The 21,887-nt window shown below is 41.2% G+C and overlaps 1 protein-coding gene across 5 annotated transcripts in view; it reads left to right on the top strand.

Moving 5' to 3' along the window:
- The window catches only part of PPIL6 (peptidylprolyl isomerase like 6), a 51,832-nt gene that overhangs the window by 8,549 nt on the left and 21,396 nt on the right, over positions 1-21,887 (top strand). For 3 of the 5 annotated variants that reach the window (XM_058435468.1, XM_032156412.2, XM_058435469.1), the window contains exons 3-6: positions 1,033-1,221; positions 5,249-5,311; positions 5,410-5,557; positions 10,537-10,593. In XM_058435468.1, the coding sequence (XP_058291451.1) occupies positions 1,033-1,221; positions 5,249-5,311; positions 5,410-5,557; positions 10,537-10,593 (457 nt within the window). Of the gene's footprint in view, positions 1-1,032; positions 1,222-5,248; positions 5,312-5,409; positions 5,558-10,536; positions 10,596-11,536; positions 13,243-16,615; positions 21,283-21,887 lie in introns of those variants that run through there. The other 2 variants (XM_058435471.1, XM_058435470.1) reach the window with 2 other exon arrangements.

Here is a 21,887-nt window from a genome sequence, read left to right as displayed (position 1 = left end):
TTTACCATCAGCGTTGTGTTGATGAAAACACTAACACACTGCGTTTTGAGGGGCTGAAGGCACAGTGCTGAGGAAGGTGAGTTTTCTTCCTCACTGCTCCTAATTGTGCCCCAGAAATCCCTGTTGACCCTCGTAAGTCATTTCCTAACCTTAAGCACCACACCACCCAAAAAACATTTTCCCCATCCTCTGCATTGAACCGCATGTCTTACCTGGACCCCTATCCTTCCCAAGTATGCACACAGTAAAATGTGCTTTAGGAATGAAGACAGAGACTGAATTTTGTTTGCAAGTTAATATAACAGGTATGCCAGGCTCATGATGATTTTTATTACCAGATTACCATTTATCTTCTATTAATGTGTCGACCTAAAAGGAAGAAGCTGAAACAAAATTAATATAGAGTGTTCATTTGGGCCAAGGTTGAGGACTGCAGCCCAGGACATATTTCCAAGTTGCCTTGGGGAGTGCTCCAGAGAACAAAATAGAGGCTCAAGTGTTTAAAGAAAAAATAATCAATCAGAAGAGAGGGCGATTACAAAAGCTGTTGGTCAGGAATTGTCATTGATTTACAGAAATAACATTGGTTAGCAATTGGCTATATGTTGTTGAACTATAGAGTGGATGGCTTTTTATGGCTGTTTGGTGTCAGTCTAGAGCCCACATAGTAAGTGGAGGAAATTATTTAGCTCAAGGGGGAGTGAGACATAACTGCTATTACATTTTAAATGCCTTTCTGGGCATGATAATTTAAAGGGGCTCACATTTTTCAGATAAATTTGTTTTAATTTGTAACATTTTTATGTTACTTTTTAGATCATTCTTTACTTTTAGTGATGTCAGATTCTTAAAAATGTTCTTAAGTTCTTTCTGAGAGCAAAATTCTAAAGGACGATAAAAACTTATTTTTAAAAGATTCAATACTATAGTTGACAAATTCAGACCTAGAGGTGATCCTAAGCTCTGGCTTATGGGTTTAGCAAGTTTTCCCCCCTACTTCTTACATTTTTTTTTTGTCCTTTTCTCTTACAGGAACTCAAAAATGAAACCTGGGAATATTCTTCCTCTGTGATTTCTTTTGTTAATGGTCAGTTCCTGGGTGATGCATTGGATCTGCAGAAATGGGCCCACGAGGTGTGGGATATAGTTGACATTAAACCCTCTGCACTTTATGACGCACTCACTGAGGATTTTTCAGCTAAATTCTTAAGAGACACCAAGGCAAGTTATACTAATTTTTAAAGAAAAATCGTGGAATCTTTGACCCTTTATGTTGATGCAGCATTAATTATTGATGTCCTAATGAAGGAGATTATAAAAAAGTAGGAGACTAAGTTTAAAGCCTAGTTCCATTTCCATTTGCAAAAGATTGTAATATGGTGGTACGTAAAGCAAGTGTGTCTCACAGCCCGTGGGCTGCACGGGGAGATCATCTCTGTGCAGACATTTCTACTTCCCATTAGAGATTTATATGCATGAATTACCTATTTTAAAATATAAAGACCACCCCCCCCCCCCAGAGAAGGTAACATCTATCATCCATTCATCTTGAGTGTAAAATATTTAAATTAAGACTGTCCAACATCTAGGCAAGAGCTACTGAGCTAAGAGAATGGAAAGTTGTTTGAAGAAAGGTGACATTTTAAAGCATGAACAGGCCGGGTGTGGTGGCTTACGCCTGTAATCCCATTACTTTGGGAGGCCAAGGCAGGCGGATCACAAGGTCAAGAGATTGAGACCATCCTGGCCAACATGGTGAAACGCTGTCTCTACTAAAAATACAAAAATTAGCTGGGCGTGGTGGCATGTACCTGTAATCCCAGCTACTCAGGAGGCTGAGGCAGGAGAATCGCTTAAACCTGGGAGGTGGAGGTTGCAGTGAGCCGAGATCGCGCCACTGCACTCCAGCCTGGTGCAAAGCGAGACTCCATCTCAAAAAAAAAAAAAAAAAAAAATTAACACATAGTTGGCAAGAGCAAGCCCAGACAAGCTGTGCCAGTGGGGAGGTTTCCAGTGGCAGAGGATAGTCATGAAGCATGAGGTCCAGGGGTGAGAGATAGCTATCAGGATGTGATGGCAGTAGGGGTAGAGGGACTTTGCAGTCCTGCTCAGAAATCTTCTTGTAGCAACAACTGCATTGTGCAGAAAATCATTTCATGCCCATGGCGGCCTGTGCCCACAGTGAGCCAGTGCTAAGATCTGAGCTGTGCGTAGGCAAAGGCCTTGTCTCATTCATCCTTGTTGGACCACTACTCAAACAGACCTGAAACATAATAAGTGCTCAGTGTGTGTTTGATTGAATAAACAGTGCACTTTGACAATGCTAGAAACTCTGGGGTGTGGGGAGGCATTTAATGTTCAAACAGTTAATTCCCAAAGGGTCAGGAGTCTAGCAGTACCTGCCCTGGGAATGGCAGGGGGACAGCAAGGAGGCCAGAATTTGTGGGGAAAGAAGCTGAGAAGATGAGTTTCAGTCAAGATTCTTGGTGCCAGCATTACCAAGCTCCTCTGATTGATCGAAGGCGAAAAGGTGTGTATTGAAAGGATGCTGTTATCTCACAATTGACAGGAAAGCTGGCCAACAGCTTTGGAAAACAGGCGGGAACCAATGAGGCCTGGCAGCAGGAAGACATGGCCAGAGTCACACTGCAGGGATGTGCTGCCAGGGAACTGCTATGGCACTGCTGGCCCTTGTTCACACCACCACCTTCAATGAGATTAACTGTTCAGTGCTTCAGTGTCTTTTCATCACTCCCTGGAGACCTAAGCCCAGGCAGGAGCACCTAGCTGGCAAGCCTAGGTCATATTCCCAAAACCTGGTGCTCTCAGCTTGGGGAGAGGGAGAATCTGGCCCCTTTAGGTTCTAGTGAAGGTAGTGGGACCCTGTGAGGAGTTCCCCAGATAGGAAGGGTACTCAGATTTTAATTAAGAAAAAAAAATCCAATAGATACTAAAGAAAGATTGAGGCTGGATTATGATTTATTGTCCATCTGAACGAAAGAGTTGGATTTTATCCAGGAGGAAACTGAACCAACAGAGCTTTCCATAAAGAGTATGACGTAATCCTCTTTGCTTTTCTGGAAAAATGTTTAGGTCTGTGCAGAAGCAGGCTGGAGTAGGGGACAGCTTGGGAGCAGGGGATTGGATAGCAGCATGGGCTAGACATAATGAAAGCTTGTTCGTGGCAGTGAGGATAGAGGATAGTCATGAAACGTTCCAGAGACAATCCTTGGATTTTTTTGCACAGAGGGTGGACTTTTCTTGCTGAATAAAACCTAGGGATTTGTTTACTTCCAGTTAGAACCATATAGTAGATAAATATGCTTGCCTGTTTGGCTGCTAGCTGACTGGAACATTACCTTGTGTTGCATTCATTTGAACTCTTTTATTGGCGTTTTCCGAACTATCTATTCTGGACTACCTCATAAAGATAATATCTTGATGCGCAGGGAAGTTTAATGGTGTCTGAATGGACAGTAAGTCCATTTCCTAAGTCAACCATGATTTCCAATATATCCTCTTTATCCTCCTGAGCCTCTGAAGTTTACTATATTATGCCTCCTATTCTTTAGTTACACTATTCTGTTTTATACTTAAAAACTTGTAGTACAGAAGCTGAGAGGCACAAATTAATTATAATTAGTATGGATGGAACATTTCATTGCTAGATGCCAGATAGCACAATATTATTTCAGTCTTTTCATTAAAAAAAAGTGTGACATTAAAAAAAGAGTGACATAAAAAATATGATACATTTAATTTCATATGTTTCCTAGATTCTTAAGAAAGAGGACAGGACAAGTTATGCACCTTGTTCAATAAGGTGGGTTTGTTTTTTTTTTCATAGGGTCTCACTCTGTCGCCCAGGCTATAGTGCAGTGGCACGATCATAGCTCACTGCAGCCTCAACCTCCCTGGGCTCAGGTGATCCTATTGCCTCAGCCTCCCAAGTAGCTGGGACTACAGACACATACCACCGTGCCCAGCTAATTTCTTAATTTTTTTGTAAAGACAGGGTCTCACCATGTTGCCCAGGTTGGTTTCAAACTCCTGGGCTCAAGGGATCCACCCACCTTGGCCTCCTAAAGTGCTGGGATTACAGGCATGAACCAAGGTGGCATTTTAATGTAGGAGAATGGTGCCCAGGATTTGAAATGTACTCCATTAAATGTGCTTTAGCTCCTAAATGAATGCTATTGTGTTGAAACTAGCATTTTCATTTTGAATGCCTCTTTATAGGGCTAGACAAGGTCTCACAAATGTTTTTCTCTACGAGAAAGGATATCAAGTGAAGACAAGCTGGGGGCATCTGTGCACGTGAGGGTATTATTGAATATAACTTGAAAGGCCAGCATTCTTCTCTTCCCTGTCTCTGGTGCTACACCTGCTATGGATATAGGGACCTGATTTTCCCACTCAGAACAGATGTGGCCTGGCTCTGGTTAGCTAATCTGTGCTGTCTCTGAAAATCCAGGATGCAGAGTAACCAAATCCATGATGTTCATGATGGATCCTTCCCAAAAATACTCAGGAAAGGAGGGAAGTAGAGAAGAATCCCTGGTCTGTTTTCTTCCCCACACTAGGTGTGGCTATTTCCACACTTAGTTGTGATGTGGTAGATATCTAGGCCATGTGTTTCACTCCTGTGAGATAGGTTAATGTTCTCCAGAGCTTTCACTCTGGAAAGGTTTTTAAAATGTAAAATATGGGCTAGGTGCAGTGGTGGCTCACGCCTGTAATTCCAGTAGCTTGGGAGGCCAAGGTAGGCAATCCCTTGAGCTCGGGCATTCGAGACCAGCCTGGGCAACGTGGTGAAACCCCATCTCTACCAAAAATACAAAAATTAGCTGGGCCTGGTAGTGGTGCATGTGTGTAGTTCCAGCTACTTTGGAGGCTGAGGTGGGAGGATCACTTGAGCCCAGGAGGTTGAGGCTGCAATGAGCCAAGATGGTGCCACTACACCCCAGCCTGGGGGACAGAGCCAGACCCTGTCTCAAAAATAAATAAATAAATAAATAAATAAATAAAGTAATAAAAATTAAAATGTGTCAAGTGGGTTGTAAAAACTTGATAAAATGAAATAAACTAATACAAGTCATTCACTTAATTTTACTGTAATATTATCCATTGGTAATGTTATTGAAATCTTATCATTAAAAATATTGTATCTGCTGTATTTTTGGTCATTTCTGAAAACTTTCTTATAAGACTTTGACCTGCATTATATGTTTCTCCTTAATCTTCACAGCATGATTTCGTGTTTTTGGACATTTGTATTGATTCTTCTCCAATTGGAAGATTGATTTTTGAGGTGATACTTTTTTTATATATAAGTTTGTGGGGGTAGGATCTATAACTGCTGGAGTGTTAAATATTTAATCTTTGAAACCTTTTGTCTTTATTTTGTAGCTATACTGTGATGTGTGTCCCAAAACATGTAAAAATTTTCAGGTCTTGTGCACAGGAAAAGCAGGGTTTTCTCAAAGTGGCATAAGACTACATTACAAAAATTCCATTTTTCATCGAATAGTACGGAATGGCTGGATACAAGGAGGCGGTAAGTTTAAAATCGTAAATACAAGTTAATTGCAATATCAAATAAGAAGGTCCAAACTTTCGTTTATCTTTATGAAATGTATGTAGAATTAGATATCCTTAAAATTAGACATATTTAAAGAATGCTTTATATAGCCAAATAATGAAGTAAGATATTTGTATTCTTTATAAAACACCCTGATTATTAAAATAAATAAATCTAATTAATGTTACCAGGAATATTCCAAATTCAAAAATGACATAGGAGAGTAGAGTGACATTTTATTTTACCAATTTTATTTTTACCAATTTTAAATGCTCACCTAAATACATAGTACCTAGAAATACAGTGGTTTTAATAAGTATACTAAGAGTGGGAATTTGAAAATACAATAAATGGGCCGGGCGCGGTGGCTCACGCTTGTAATCCCAGCACTTTGGGAGGCCGAGGCGGGCGGATCACGAGGTCAGGAGATCGAGACCACGGTGAAACCCCGTCTCTAATACAAAAAATTAGCCGGGCGCGGTGGCGGGCGCCTGTAGTCCCAGCTACTCGGAGAGGCTGAGGCAGGAGAATGGCGTGAACCCGGGAGGCGGAGCTTGCAGCGAGCCGAGATTGCGCCACTGCACTCCAGCCTGGGCGACAGAGCGAGACTCTGTCTCAAAAAAAAAAAAAAGAAAAAGAAAATACAATAAATGGAAAACAACTTATTTCTCACCAAACATGTTACATTATTACAAGTAAAAAGAAATGTCTAAAGGATTTTGGTTTCTATGTTCGCTTTCTTTTCAGGCAGTCCTTTGGTTTTACATAGACTAGGTGTCTGATTAAAAGCATGGAATTGAATTTTGGGCGCCTTTTGGGGGATAGTCTATAGGGAGCAACAAGGCAGCAATTTACAAATAACTGGCTTAGTGTCAAAGGAGATTTGCTTGAACTCGATGACACATGGAGAAGCTTAAATTAGTTTTTACCGTTTTTTGTATGATCTGGAACATTCTGAGGCTGACGAGGAGAAAAATATAGATATATTCCAAGCATCCTACATGTTAAAGCAGGTATTTTCCCTTTGGTTTCTCCACAATGAGATCATACCACAAATATTGTTATCTAACCTCACTTTCAAGTGTTTTTCCATTTTGTGTCTTTCCACTGAATATGTGGTGTCTATCTAACCATGCTAATGAACATAAACATACAAAACATTTAACATCTGCCTAGTTTTCTTTTTTTATCATATTGCTATACCAGTTTAATTAATTCCCCATTGGTGAACATTTAGATGGTTTTCTATTTTTTGTTAGTATAAAACATTTCTCAAGGGGGCCTGTTAATATTAGGGGCTCCTGACACTGAGCTCAGTGTTGACTCTCATGTGCTAGGCTTTCAGATGCTGTGTTCTTTTTCTTTTTCTTTTTCTTTTTTTTTTGAGATGGAGTCTCGCTCTGTCACGCAGGCTGTAGTGCAGTGGCACTGTCTTGGCTCACTGAAAGCTCCACCTCCTGGGTTCAAGCAATTCTCCCTGCCTCAGCCTCCCAAGTAGCCAGGATTGCAGGGGCCCACCCCCACACCCAGCTAATTTTTGTATTTTTTTAGTAGAGACAGGTTTGCCATGTTGGCCAGGCTGGTCTTGAACTCCTGACCTCAGGTGATCCGCACACCTCAGCCTCCCAAAGTGCTGCGATTACAGGCATGAGCCACCACACCCAGCCCCATATGCTGTATTCTTTTGTTTCGTTTTATTTTTGTTTTTGCTTAGCTCCCACCCACCCTTGCAAGATTTGGGGAAAGTAGGTCATATTATTTGTTTGTGTTTTTATTTATTTAAAGTAAAATTTCCAAATAGTAAAGTGCACAGATCTTAGGTCATGTTTTCAAACAGTGAGACAGCAATGTCCATCTCCAGTGTATATTATTATGTGACTTTGAATGGATTTGAGAGAAACGAAGGCATTCCCACATTCTTTTTTTTGAGACAGGGTCTTGTTCTGTCGCTCAGGCTGAGTGCAGTGGCACAATCACAGCTCACTGCAGCCTCAACCTCCCGGACTCAAGTGATCTTCTCAGCCTCCTAAGTAGCTGGAACTACAGGCACACATTACTACGCCTGGCAAATTAAAAAAAATTTTTTTTTAAAAGACAAGGTCTCTCTATGTTGCCCAGGCTGGTCCTGAACTCCTGGACTCAAACAATGAAACCTCTTGCCTCAGCCCCACCAAAGTGTTAGGAATATAGGCATGGGTTTTAGCCTGTCATCCAGGCTGGAATGCAATGGCACAATCATAGCTCTCACTGCAGCCTCGAACTCTTCCCACTTCAGCCTCCCAAGTAGCAGGGATTACGGGCACATGCCACCATGCCCAGATAATTTAAAAAAATTTTTGTAGGCCAGGCACGGTGGCTCACGCTTGTAATCCCAGCACTTTGGGAGGCTGAGGCAGGTGGATCACGAGGTCAGGAGTTCGAGACCAGTCTGGCCAATATGGTGAAACCTCATCTCTACTAAAAATACAAAAATTAGCTGGCTGTGGTGGCACATGCCTGTAGTCCCAGCTGCTCGGGAGGCTGAGGCAGGAGAATCGGTTGAACCCGAGAGGTGGAGGTTGCAGTGAGCCGAGATGATGCCACTGCATTCCAGCCTGGGCAACAGATCAAGACTCCGTCTCAAAAAAAAAATTTTTTTTTGTAGAGACAGAGTCTCACTATATTTCCCAGGCTGGTCTTGAACAGCTGGCCTCAAGTGACCCTCCCACCTCGGCCTCGCAAAGTGCTGGGATTACAGGCATGAGCCACCACACCTGGCCACATTCCATACATTCAGAGCTCTTCTCCAGAATGAGTTGTTTTATGTTATCAAATAGAACTAGAACACCAAAGGCCCTTACCACATTTCCTCTATTCATAAGACATTTCTTCAGTGTGAGTTCAGAAGGATCTTTTGAGATAAATTTAATGCATTTTATTATCATCATCATCATATTGAGCAGAATGATGAAGATAATGATAATGAGAGGGGGCATTCTAGAAGCATGTGATGCTGCATGGGCATGACACTCTTCCAAGCACTGCCTGAGTGCTCTACTTGTGTTATTTCATTTCATCCTCAGAGCTACCTGTGAGGCAGTTACCATTATCCCTGTTTGTACAGATAAGCAAACAGGTTTGGAAAAAGTAACCAACATCAACATTTTAATCAAAAATCATCTGACTTTCAAGTTTGCTTTTAACCACTATTCAGCATCTCTGAATTTGTTGTCAGAGTATAGCAATAATATCAGATATACAAGGCTGAATTCAAGAGGGTGGACTATGGCCACAAAAAAGAATAGCAAATACGGATTGAAATGGTGTCAATAGAAAATATTCACCTAGGAGATCTGAAGCAGAGGACAAGAGTAATGCTGGTGGATGTGGGAGGGAGGGGGCAAGGGAATGTGACCAATGGGTAGGTAAGCTGGCAGGGGAGAAGACCACCTGGGCAGATTTCCTTGGGAGAACCAACCCCTAGGATCTGAAGGGATTGATGGTGGGGGGGCCCTCAGCTTCCCCATTTCCAGATTCAGCCTTCAGCCATGACAACTTCCTTTGGAGAGCTGCCTGGGGCTGGGTAGTGAACCATGGCTGAGTGTTACGTGAGTCGGGTTGGAGACTTAAGGCTTATCAATTAACTTCTGAGCCAGCTTTCTGAGTAGTATAATTTTTTTTTTTTTTTTTTTTTTTTTTGAGACGGATCCTCGCTCTGTTGCCCAGGCTGGAATGCAGTGGCGCGATCTCGGCTCACTGCAAGCTCCGCCTCCCAGGTTCACGCCATTTTCCTGCCTCAGCCTCTCCCAGTAGCTGGGACTACAGGCGCCCGCCACCACGCCCGGCTAATTTTTTGTATTTTTAGTAGAGACGGGGTTTCACCATGGTCTCGATCTCCTGACCTCGTGATCCGCCAGCCTCGGCCTCCCAAAGTCCTGGGATTACAAGCATGAGCCACCGCACCCAGCTCTGAGTAGTATAATCTAAATGCTGCATGGCCTTTCTGGGATAAATTCTCTCTACATGCTTGGTGTTGCATCAGTTTTCTTTGAAAAATAGCACACACACTTTTATTGTACGTAAATTGCTCATACTGACTTTAAAAAGCATAGTCCTTCAATAAATATTTATTGAGCACTGTATTAAAGGAGGGAGCAGAATAGAGCTGAAGTTAGTAGAGAGATACTGATGGGGAGGATGGGGGAGAGAGGACAGACCTCAGAGCCCACTCTTTTCACTAGAGTTAGCTTTGCTCCTCTTTTAGCTGTGGATAGATAAAAAATAACTTGTTCATGGAGTCTTTTTATAGTGGGAGCATTGCCTAAACCAAAATATGCATAGCATGTGAACACCTGAAAAAAACCTTGTTACATTATAGGAAACTTTATTTCTAATACGCTAGGTAAGTAAATGAGTTACCACTATAGGATATGAAATTTTGAACATGAATTCTGTTTGCAGCACCTATTTTTTATTCATATTCTTTTTTTTTTTTTTTTTTTTTTGAGATGGAGTTTCACTCTTGTTGCTCAGGCTGGAGTGCAACGGCACAATCTCAGCTCACTGCAACCTCCAGCTCCTGAGTTCAAGCAATTCTCCTGCATCAGCCTCCCTAGCAGCTGGGATTACAGGCACACGCCCAGCTAATTTTTGTATTTTTAGTAGAGACAGAGTTTCACCATGTTGGCCAGGCTGGTCTCGAACGCCTGGCCTCAGGTGATCTGCCCGCCTCAGCTTCCCAAAGTGCTGGAATTACAGGCATGAGCTACCATACCTGGCTGATTCCTTTTTTTTTTTTTTTAATTGAGATGGAGTCTCATTATGTTGCTCAGGCTGGTCTCAAACTCCTGGGCTCCAGTGATCATCCCACCTCAGCCTTGAAATCATCATTTAAAGCAACATTTTTTCTCTGTCATTACTGTATCCTAAATCTTTTCATCTCAAAATTCTAATGTTTATTTGTTGCTATTTCTCAGATATAGTGTATGGAAAAGGAGATAATGGAGAGTCGATTTATGGACCAACATTTGAAGGTGTGTATCTTTACATTTTGTTAGTTATATATTAGTTGATTATTCAAACTTAACAGGACCGGACACTTTCACAATTCCAAATAAGATATCACTGGGGGCAATACTTACAGTACAAGCAAGAGTTAAAAACGAGCGGATCGGGGGGAAGCGCCCTAAGGCCCGACCAGAGCAGCTTCATACACACATATTTTTTTCACTTACCTAATGATATTATTTCTTTAGGATAAATCCCAGAATTAGGATTGTAGAGTCAAAGGGAATTTATATTTTTAGGGCTTGTAATTTCCCGTGCTGATACTTAGAACTGGTACCTTGATAATCATTCTATTTAGATTGCTGTCAGGTGGCCAGGTATGGTGCCTCACACCTATAATCCCAGCACTTTGGGAGGCCGAGGTGGGTGGATCATTTGAGGTCAGGAGTTCGAGATCAGCCTGGCTAATATGGTGAAACTCCACCTCTACAAAAAATACAAAACTTAGCCAGGCATGATGGCGCACGCCTCCCAGCTCCTCAGGAGGCTGAGGCAGGAGAATCACTTGAACCTGGGACACGGAGGTTGCAGTGAGCTGAGATGGTGCCACTGCACTCCAGCCTGGGCGACAGAGTGAGACTCGGTCTCAAAAAAAAAAAAAAAGAAAAAAAGATTGCTGTCGGTAGAAAAACCCTGTGTAACATTTACAACAAAAGTAGGTGACAAGGTATCTACCTAAATTCCAAAATACAAACAGGTAAGGACAAACAACAAACCAACAGCCATGAAATCTGCACAGTATCAGCATCTGTGTAGGAGAGGGCAGGGCTTCCCAAGAATAGAGTACTTAGGATCCCCTAAGTAGCCAATAGTGTGTGAGTACAAGGGGCCCCCAGGAAGGTTGGAAGAGGCAGGAGCAGTCTAACCCCTGTGCACTCTCGAAACTGATCTGGTAAGGCTCTCTTCCAGGACAGGCTCCCATAGAGGTGGAACTGTTGGAAATGGCATCAAAATTATCCAGGATACAAGGACAATCATGACAAAGAGGGAATAGGAACAGAGCCAGAAATTTAAGGAAGAAAGCCACATGCTTAAACATGCAAGATTTTCAACATGCAAGAGGGAGCTTTTTGAAACTAGAAAATCTACTTTCTTTCTAAAGACACATCTTCTAAACATTTAGGAAAACTAATGTCACCCTATATAACAAAGAGAGGTTCTCTGAAAGAAAATGATGTTTATTCAGGAATAGGGCATTGCAGTAGGCATACATGTGCCGTAGGAAACGATGTGAATATTCAGGAAGGTAAAGGGAGACAAAGGGTTTTAAAGGAAAATTGGGGAAGATTACATAATTGTTTTGAAATGATTATCCTTGGCTATAGTGATCAGTAACAAGAGTCCAAGGTTGGACTGGACAGGTGTCCCTGCAGAAGTATTAATATTTCCTGCATAAGGTTGCAGTGGCCTTTATGCAAGGTTGTGGCTTTTGTAGTTCTTTGTGATTGTTTTGTTATCAGGCATACAAGTGTGAGAGTTCTCTGTTCATAGCTTTCCTTGGCTGTATTTGTCAGCATTTTTTAAACATGACTACATTTTGATTCTGACCACTATTACACTAATTTTATATTAAAATGAACAATAGAAGTTTCAAGGTGATTATAAGAATAAAGAGAATAAGGAGCAGAGTAACATCAGCACTGATGGTGAATGTACCCTAGAAAGACATGCTCACAGGATACAGTTGACCCTTGAGCAACATGGATTTGAACTATATGAGTCCACTTAAAGAAACTTACAGTCGGTTTCTTTAAAAAAAAAAAAAAAAATAGAGACAGGGTCTCACTATATTCCCCAAGCTGGATTTGAACTCCTGGCCTCAAGCAGTCTTCCCACTTTAGCCTCCTAAGTAGTTGGGACTACTACCTACTTAGAGGAGCATTTTTTGGAGAAGCTGCCACTGCAGCTATACCATCAGATATGAAAACCTTGCACTTTTTTGTGAATACTTTTACCTTTTTTTTTTTCTTTTCTTTTCTTTTTTTTTAAGAGACAGGATCTCACTTTCTCATCCAGGCTAAAGTGCAATGGCGTGATCATAGCTCATGGTAACCTTAAACTCCTGGGCTCAAGAGATCCTCCTGCCTCAACCTCTCAGGTAACTAGGACTACAGGTGCATGCCACCATGCTGGCTAATTTAAAAAAAAAATTTTGTAAAGATGGAGTCTTGCTTTGTTGTCCAAGCTGGTCTCCAACTCCTGGGCTCAAGTGGTCCTCCTGAGTTGGCCTTCTGAGTCATTGGGATTACAAGTGTGAGCCACCAAGCCTAGCCTGCAAAATACCTTTTTTGTCTTGTATTGAAAATGCAGCTTTTATGTGGGCACAGGATGGCTATAAGAAAGGCAGACCTGTAGACTCTAATATGATTTGAGAAAAAGCAAAGCTATTATATGACAACTTAAAGCAAGAAGAAGGTAAAAGATCTAAAACTGGATAATTTAATTCCAGCAAAAGATGGTTTGATAATTTTAGAAAAAAGTTTGGCTTTAAAAATGTCCAGATAACAGGAGAAGCAGCTTCTTCTGACCAAGAGGCAGAAGATGAATTCCAAGATGTCATTAACAAAATGACAAGAAAAAGGATATCTACTTGAACAAGTTTTGTGGCAGACAAAAGTGACCTATTCTGAAAAAAAAAAAAAAAAAAGCCACAAAAAGGCCGGGTGTGGTGGCTCACACCTGTAATCCCAGCACTTTGGGAGGCTGAGGCGGGCGGATCACCTGAGGTCAGGAGTTCAAGACCAGCCTGGCCAACATGGTGAAACCCTGTCTCTACTAAAAATATAAAACTTAGCTGGGCGTGATGGCAGTGCCTGTAATCCCAGCTACTCGGGAGACTGAGGCAGGAGAATCACTTGAACTCGGGAGGCAGAGGATGCAGTGAGCCAAGATCGCGCCACTGCACTCCAGCCTAGGAGGCAGAGTAAGACTCTTGTCTCAAAAAAAAAAAAAAAAGCCACAAAAGACATGTATTAGTAAGAGAAGCAAGCACTAGCATTTAAGGCAGGAAGGAATAGGCTAACTGTACTGTTGTGTGCCAATGCAGTTGGGTTTATGATCCAGACTGCCCCTAACCATAAAGCTGCTAACCTAAACACCCACTGCCAGCCTTTTGGTTGTACAAAAAGGCCTGGACAATGAGAACCCGTTTTCTAGATTGGTTCTATCAATACATTCTCCCTGAAGTTATAGGAAGTACCTTGCCAGTAAGGGACTACCTTTTAAAAAGTTCTTTTGATATTGAACAATGATGCCCCTGGCCACCAGGACACCATGAGTTCAACACCAAAGGCATCAAAGTGGTCTACTCATCCCCAGACACAACATGTCTAATTCAGCCTCTAGTCAGGAGGTCATGAGGACCTTTAAGGCTGATTACACATGGTACTCTATGGAAAGGATTGTCAACATTATGGAAGAGAACCCCAATAGAGAGAACGTCATGAAAGTCTGGAAGGATTATACCATTCAAGATGCCATTGTTGTTATAGAAAAAGCCATGAAAGCCATCAAGCTCAAAACAAGTTTCTGCTGGAGTAAATTGTGCCCAGATGTTGTGCGTGACTTCATGGGATTTATGACAGAGCCCATCAAGGAAATCATGAAAGAGATTTGTGGATATGGCAAAAAAGATGAGGGGTGAACATTGTCAAGATGTGGATCTTGGAGAAATTCAAGGCCTAATATATACCACAGCAGAGGCATTCAAAGATGAGTTGATGGAGATGAGTGCCTCCGAACCAGTGCCAGATCATGAGGAAGAAGACGTAGAAGGAGCAGTGTCAGGAAACAAACTGACACTAGACAATCTGATGGAAGGGTTCCAGTTACTCAAGACTACTTTTGACTTCTTTTACAACATAGACCCTTTTATGATAAGAGCAATGAAACTAAAGCAAAGAGTGGAAGAAGGATTGATACTGTATGGAAACATTGCTAGAGAAATGAAAAAGCAAAAAGTCAAACAGAAATTATAATGTATTTCCGTAAAGTTAACACTGAGTGTGCTCACCTTTCCTGCCTCCCCGTCCACCTCTCTGCCTCTGCCACCCTGAGACAGCAAGACCAACTCCTTCTCTTCCTCCTCCTCAGCCTACTCAGTGTGGCAAGGATGAATACTGTTATGATGATCCACTTCCACTTAATGAATAGTAGATATATTTTCTCTTCCTTATGATTTTCTTTATAACATTTTATTTTCTCTAGCTTATTTTATTGTAAGGACACAGTATACAATACATGTAACACACCAAATATATGTAATCGACTATTTATGTTACTGATAAGGCATCTAGTCCATTGCAGACTATTAGTAGTTAAGTTACTGGAGAGTCAAAAGTTATATGTGGATTTTTGACTGCTCCAAGGGGTTGGTGTCCCTAACCCCTGCATTGTTTAAGGGTCAACTGTAGATCAAAACTGTAACAGTCAATATCAAAATAAGCTAAAAGAAGCCTGGGCAACATGGCAAACCCCATCCCTACAAAAAATACAGAAATTAGCTGGGCATGGTGGCGCACACCTGTAATCCTAGCTACTTGGGAGGCTGAGGTGGAAAGATTGCTTGAGCCTGGGAGGCAGAAGCTGCAGTGAGCCAAGATTGCACCACTGCACTCCAGCCTGGGCAACAGAGCAAGACCTTGTCTCAAAAAAAAAAAAAAAAAGCTTAAAGACATTAAGAAAATGATACAAGACATGAAAGAGCTCATAAATCAGAATTAGAAAAACTTAAACATGATGTGACAGAGTTGAGGAAAGAAGGGCTGAGGAAAGCAATGAAAGAAAAATAATTTCAGAAGTGAGTAAACTACAAGGAACACAAGAGGAAATAAAAATACAACATATGTCCTAAAAGAAATACAAGGTAGGCAGAGGAACTTTTTTGTTTGCTTTAATTTTTGTGGGTACATAGTAGGTGTATATCTTTATGAGGTACTTGAGATATTTTGATACAGGCAAGCAATGTGAAATAATCACATCATATAAAATAGGGTATCCATCTCCTCAAGCAGTTATCCTGTGTGTTACAAACAATCCAATTATACACTTTTATTTTAAAAGGTACAATTATTATTGACTATAGTTGCCTGCTTGTTCTATCAAATACGAGGTCTTACTCATTTTTTCTTTTTTTGTGTGCCTATTAACCATCCCCACCACCCCCCTTTAACCCTCACTACCCTTCCCAGTCTCTGGTAACCATCCTTCTACTCTGTGTCTCCATGATTTCATTTGTTTTGATTTTTAGATCTCACAAATAAATGAGAACATGTTATGTTTGTCTTTCTGTGCCTGGCCTATTTCACTTAGCATAATGACCTCCAGTCCCATCCATGTTGTTGCAAATAACTGGATCTCATTCTTTTTATGGCTGAATAGTACTCCATTGTGTATATGTACCACATTTTCTTTATCCATTCTTCTGTTGATGGACACTTAGGTTGCTTCCAAATCTTGGCAATTGTAAACAGTGCTGCAACAAACATAGGAGTGCAGGTATCTCTTTGATATAATGATTTCCTTTCTTTTGGGTATATACCCAGCAGTGAGATTGCTGGATCATATGGTAGCTCTATTTTTAGTTTTTTGAGGAACCTCCAAACTGTTCTCCACAGTGGTTGTACATTAATTTACATTCCCACCAACAGTGTACAAGGGTCCCTTTTTCTCCACATTCTTTTTAGCATTTGTTATTGCCTGTCTTTTGGATAAAAGCCATTTTAACTGGAGTGAGATATCTCATTGTAGTTTGGGTTTACGTTTCTCTGATGATCAGTGGTGTTGAGCACCTTTCCATATGCCTGTTTGCCATTTGTATGTCTTCTTTTGAGAAATGTCTATTCAAATCTTTTGCCCATTTTGTAATCTGATTATTAGGTTTTTTCCTGTAGAGTTGTTTGAGCTCCTTATATATTCTGGTTATTAATCCCTCGTCAGATGGGTAGTTTGCAAATATTTTCTGTGGGTTTTTTGTTTGTTTTGAGACAGAGTCTCACTCTGTCACCCAGGATAGAATGCAGTGGTGCCATCTCGGCTCACTGCAACCTCCGCTACCTGGGTTCAAGCAATTCTCCTCCCTCAGCCTCCGAAATAACTGGGATTACAGGCGCACATAACCACACTTGGCTAATTTTTGTATTTTTAGTAGAGACAGGGTTTCACCATGTTGGCCAGGCTGGTCTTGAACTCCTGACCTCGTGATCTGCCCGCCTCAGCCTCCCAAAGTGCTGGAATTACAGGTGTGAGCTACCACGCCCAGCCATGTCTTCACTTTGTTGATTGTTTCCTTTGTTGTGCAGAATCTTTTTAACTTGATACGATCCCATTTGTCCAGAGAGTTTCCTCGATGTCTTCTTGTAGTAGTTTCATAGTTTGAGGGCTTAGATTTAAGTCTTTAATCCATTTTGATTTTATTTTTATATATGGTGAGAGGTAGGGGTCTAGTTTCATTCTTTTGCATAAGGATATCCAGTTTTCCCAGCATTATTTATTGAAGTCTTTTCCTCAGCTTATGTTCTTGGCACCTTTGTCAAAAGTGAGTTCACTATGAGTGTGTGGATTTATTTCTGGGTTCTCTATTGTGTTCTGATGGTCTATGTGTCTGTTTTTATGCCAGTATCATGCTGTTTTGGTTGCTATAGCTCTGTAGTATAATTTGAAGTCAGGTAATGTGATTCCTTCCGTTTTGTTCTTGTTGCTTAAGATAGCTTTAGCTATTTGGGGTCTTTCGTGGCTCCACGTAAATTTTAGGATTGTTTTTTCTATTTCCATGAAGAATGTCATTGGTAATTCCTTTTTAGAAGAAAGCAGCTTTATTGAACAGGCAGTGTTACAGCTCCAGTAGTGCTATAGCTCTGTGACTGCTCCTGCAGAGCAGGGCTACCCCATAGGCAGAGAGTAGCAGCTTAGGACAGTTTTACAGTCACATTTATACCCACTTTTATTTGCATGCAGATTAAGGGGCAGTTTATGCAGGAAAGGGATAGTAACTTTTGGATCATTAGACGCCATGGAAAAGGCCAGTAACTCCCAGGTGTTGCCATGGCAACAGTAGATTGATATGGCACACTGATGGACAGGTCTGATTGAAAGGCGCTTTTGCCCTGGCCCTGTTTTAGCTAGTCCTCAATTTGATCCATTGTCTGAGCCCCACCTCTGGAGTCAAGTCCTGCCTCCTACCTCATTTTCCCCTCAGAAATTAGATCCTCCTCCTTAATATTAAGAGGGCTGCAGAAGGGTCAAGGCCAGTCTTCTGTAACTGCTTGCTGCTGAGCTCATGGCCATAGGCCCTGCCTAGCACTGGAGGAGTAAAAAATGTCTGGATACCTGATGTAACGGGCCCACAGGCAGGACACTTTCATTCTCCAGGTCAGTAGATAGGATAGGTTGGAAGCCTTGTGCCAGCATTGTTTTTTACCTGGAACTGTTGTAATCTAGAAAACACGAACTTTTACTAAGAGGTTAAATAAGCAAGGGCCAAAAATTAGAAACAAAAAGATAACTATCCAAGGTTCTATGAGAGGTAAAAACCAGGTGAGACTTGGGAAAGCACTTGATAATTGACCAGCTATAGTTGGGGTCGGTGCCCTGGTTATATCTCTGTAACCAGGTGGCTTGTTCATAGATCTTTTGAATGTTAATCTCAACTTGCCTAGAGTTGTTAACATCTGTGCAGCAGGTTTTATTAATAACTACACAGACTCCACTGTGTTCAGCTAGTAAATAATCCAATGCTAGTCTGTTAACGAGAACTGCATTTGCCAAAGAGCCTAAAGACTCTTGAATTCCCTTTAATGCCTGACCTGTGTTGGTGGCTTAGGATTCTAGGGATTGAGTCAAGTTCATCAGAGTTGACTCACGGTAGGCAAAGCTGCCCCAGGGTGCTGCTAGTCCTATCACTGCCAATTCCTGCCAGAATTACTCCTATTATTCACTTACTTCTAGTATTCTTGGGTGTTATGCAGTTACAGACAGTGACTCCTGGAGGGGCAAGAGTGGCCAGCATACATTCACCTCTGTTCCAAGATTTTGATATAAAAGGGAAAGCTACTCCTAAGAGAACAGGTGACTCCCTGGGGAGTTGGGCGCAGTTCAGGTTGTAACTTCTTCCCATTCATGCCACAAACAAAAATGAGCCAGTTGGGGCACAAACAGAAGCTCTGTGGGGTGTGGTATTTATGCTTTGCTGTGAAATTGTGTCTAGAGAGATATTTTTCCCCTGTTCCAATGGGGGTAGCGGGACACCCTTTGTTTTCCGGAAGGGGGCAGTACTCCCACCTTCCCAGATAAGGCAGTTTTTTTTCCTTATATGTTCTGATCCAGAAGGCACCATATGTGGTCTCCTCGCTTACAAATAGAATCCCATTTACCTTGCTGTGGCCTTGGGAACATGGCAACTAAAGTTTTATGAGAGCATCACAGGGAGGCTTCCACTCTTGTGTCATGAACACAACAGTGAATGCAAAAGATAGAATCATTAGTGCACTAGAGATATAAATACCCAATTTCCCAGGTCCAGGTAATGGTGGCAGGGGGTTCAAGTGGAATCCGTTAAGTGGGGGAGAGTTCCATTCAACAAGTAGGAGTTTGGGATTTGAAGATCACTATCGTTAGGAAGTCAGCGGGGATGGTAGTGAGATTTCTTAGGTAAGCCAGAAGATAGAACTCTCCATCCTGGGAATGTTCATGACAAATCCAGCAGCCACGAAGATGATTCCCTGATGCAATACTTGTCGAAATATTTGCTATAGAGTTGTGTTCCCACCCACACTGGACCAAGGTGATTAGGAGAGCAAACAGGATGAACAGTGACAACATGGTGTTCCACTGGGCCTTAGCATGGCCTCTACACCCAACAAGGACAAAAGAGTGTTTCCCAGGAGCTTGGCTAAAGCTACAGAAAAGAAGTATTATAATCAGGAAGAAGAAAAAATTAAAGCTCCAGCAGAAATGGCACCAACTGATCTTCCACGTGGGACACAAGTGAAGATCTCTCCAGGATACCTCAGCTGGGATGGGCTCAGCGAGAGGGGCTTGCATCAGGTGGTAATCCATGGGTCTGCTGGTCAGAGAAGTGGGCCCTACACGAGGCAGATGGCACTATGGCCACCCTGCTAGTGGGCTGTCATTGGTATTTTGATAGGGATTGCATTGACTCTAGATTGCTTTGGATAGTATGGACATTTTAAATAATATTGATTCTTCTAGCCTATGAACATGAAATAGCTTTCCATTTTTGGGGCATCCTCTTCCATTTCTTTCATCAGTGTTGTATAGTTTTCATTGTAGAGATTTTTCACTTTGGTTAATTCCTATTAATTTAGTTTTATTTGTAAATGGGGTTACTTTTTAGATTTCTTTTTCAAATTGTTCACTGTTGGCATACAGAAATGCTATTGATTTTTGTATGTGTTTGTATCTTGCAACTTTACTGAATTTATTTATCAGTTCTAATAGATTTTTGTGTGGAGTCTGTAGGTTTTTCCAAATATGAGATCATGTAATCTATAAACAAGGATAATTTGACCTCTTTCTTTTTTTTTTTGAGATGGAGTCTTGCGACACTGTCGCCCAGGCTGGGGTGCAGTGGCGTGATCTTGGCTCACTGCAACCTCTGCCTCCTGGGTTCAAGCGATTCTCCTGCCTCAGCCTCCTGAGTAGCTAGGATTACAGGCACCTGCCGCCATGCCTGGCTAATTTTTTTGTATTTTTAGTAGAGATGGGGTTTCACCATGTTGGCCAGGCTTGTCTGGAACTCCTGACCTCAAGTGATCCGCCCACCTTGGCCTTCCAAAGTGCTGGGATTACAGGCGTGAGCCACCACACCTGGCCTGACCTCTTTCTTTCCAATTTGGATCCCCTTTATTTCTTTCTCTTGTCTGGTTGCTCTAGCTACATAGTACTAGGAGAACTATACCCAGTCTTTTGAGGGTTTTTATCATGAAGGGATGTGAATTTTGTCAAATGCTTTTTCAGCATCAGTTGAAATGATCATATGGTTTTTATCCTTCATTATGTCAATATCGCATTGATTGATTTGCATACATTGAACCATCCTTGCATCTCAAGGATAAGTCCTGCTTGGTCATGATGAATGGCCCTTTTAATGTATTGTTGAATTTGGTTTGTAAGTATTTTGTTGAGGACTTTTGCATCAGTATTCATCAGAGATAGTGGCCTGTAGTTTTTTTTTTATGATGTGCCTTTGTCTGGTTTTGGTATTCAGTGTAATACTGGCCTTGTAAAATGAGTTTAGAAGTATTCCCTCAGGAGGAGGAAATTTTTTTAAACCAAAAGTAAATGAAGAAAGGTAAAAATTATTTACAAGAAAGTGACAAATATTAAAGAAAGCGGAGATTTAACATTTAGATGATACGTATCTCTAAGGAATTAAATTAATGCAGGGGAACAGAATGAATGCTAAGACTATAATTAAAGAAAACTTCCCTAAAATACAAAAAGGATTTGAGGTTCTATATCTTATTTTAGGTGGTGGTTATACAGCATCAAACTGAACATCAAAGATATATTTATTAAATTTTAATAAAATGCATTTATCTTAGATGTTTGACACATTTTGACAATTGTGTATACCTCAAGCATATGTTTATATTGTAAGTAAAAATACTTATATATCTCAAGTGAAAATGTTTATACCTCAAATAAAAATATCTGTAAAAAATTGAAACCACTTATTGAAAATGCATACCATGAGCATTCTTGTACACCAATCACAGACAAACAGAGAGCCAAATCATAAGTGAACTCCCATTCACAATTGCTTCAAAGAGAATAAAATACCTAGGAATCCAACTTAGAAGGGATGTGAAGGACCTCTTCAAGGAGAACTACAAACCACTGCTCAATGAAATCAAAGAGGATACAAACAAATGGAAGAACATTCCATGCTCATGGGTTGGAAGAATCAATATCGTGAAAATGGCCATACTGCCCAAAGTAATTTATAGATTCAATGCCATCCCCATCAAGCTACCAATGACTTTCTTCACAGAATTGGAAAAAACTACTTTAAAGTTCATATGGAACCAAAAAAGAGCCCGCATTGCCAAGTCAATCCTAAGCCAAAAGAACAAAGCTGGAGGCATCACGCTACCTGACTTCAAACTATACTACAAGGCTACAGTAACCAAAACAGCATGGTACTGGTACCACAACAGAGATATAGATCAATGGAACAGAACAGAGCCCTCAGAAATGATGCCGCATATCTACAACTATTTGATCTTTGACAAACCTGACA

This window comes from Hylobates moloch, unplaced genomic scaffold, assembly GCF_009828535.3.
Source record: "Hylobates moloch isolate HMO894 unplaced genomic scaffold, HMol_V3 SCAFFOLD_2, whole genome shotgun sequence".
Classification (NCBI taxonomy): Eukaryota; Metazoa; Chordata; class Mammalia; order Primates; family Hylobatidae; genus Hylobates; species Hylobates moloch.
This window is presented reverse-complemented; position numbering and strand designations above follow the sequence as displayed.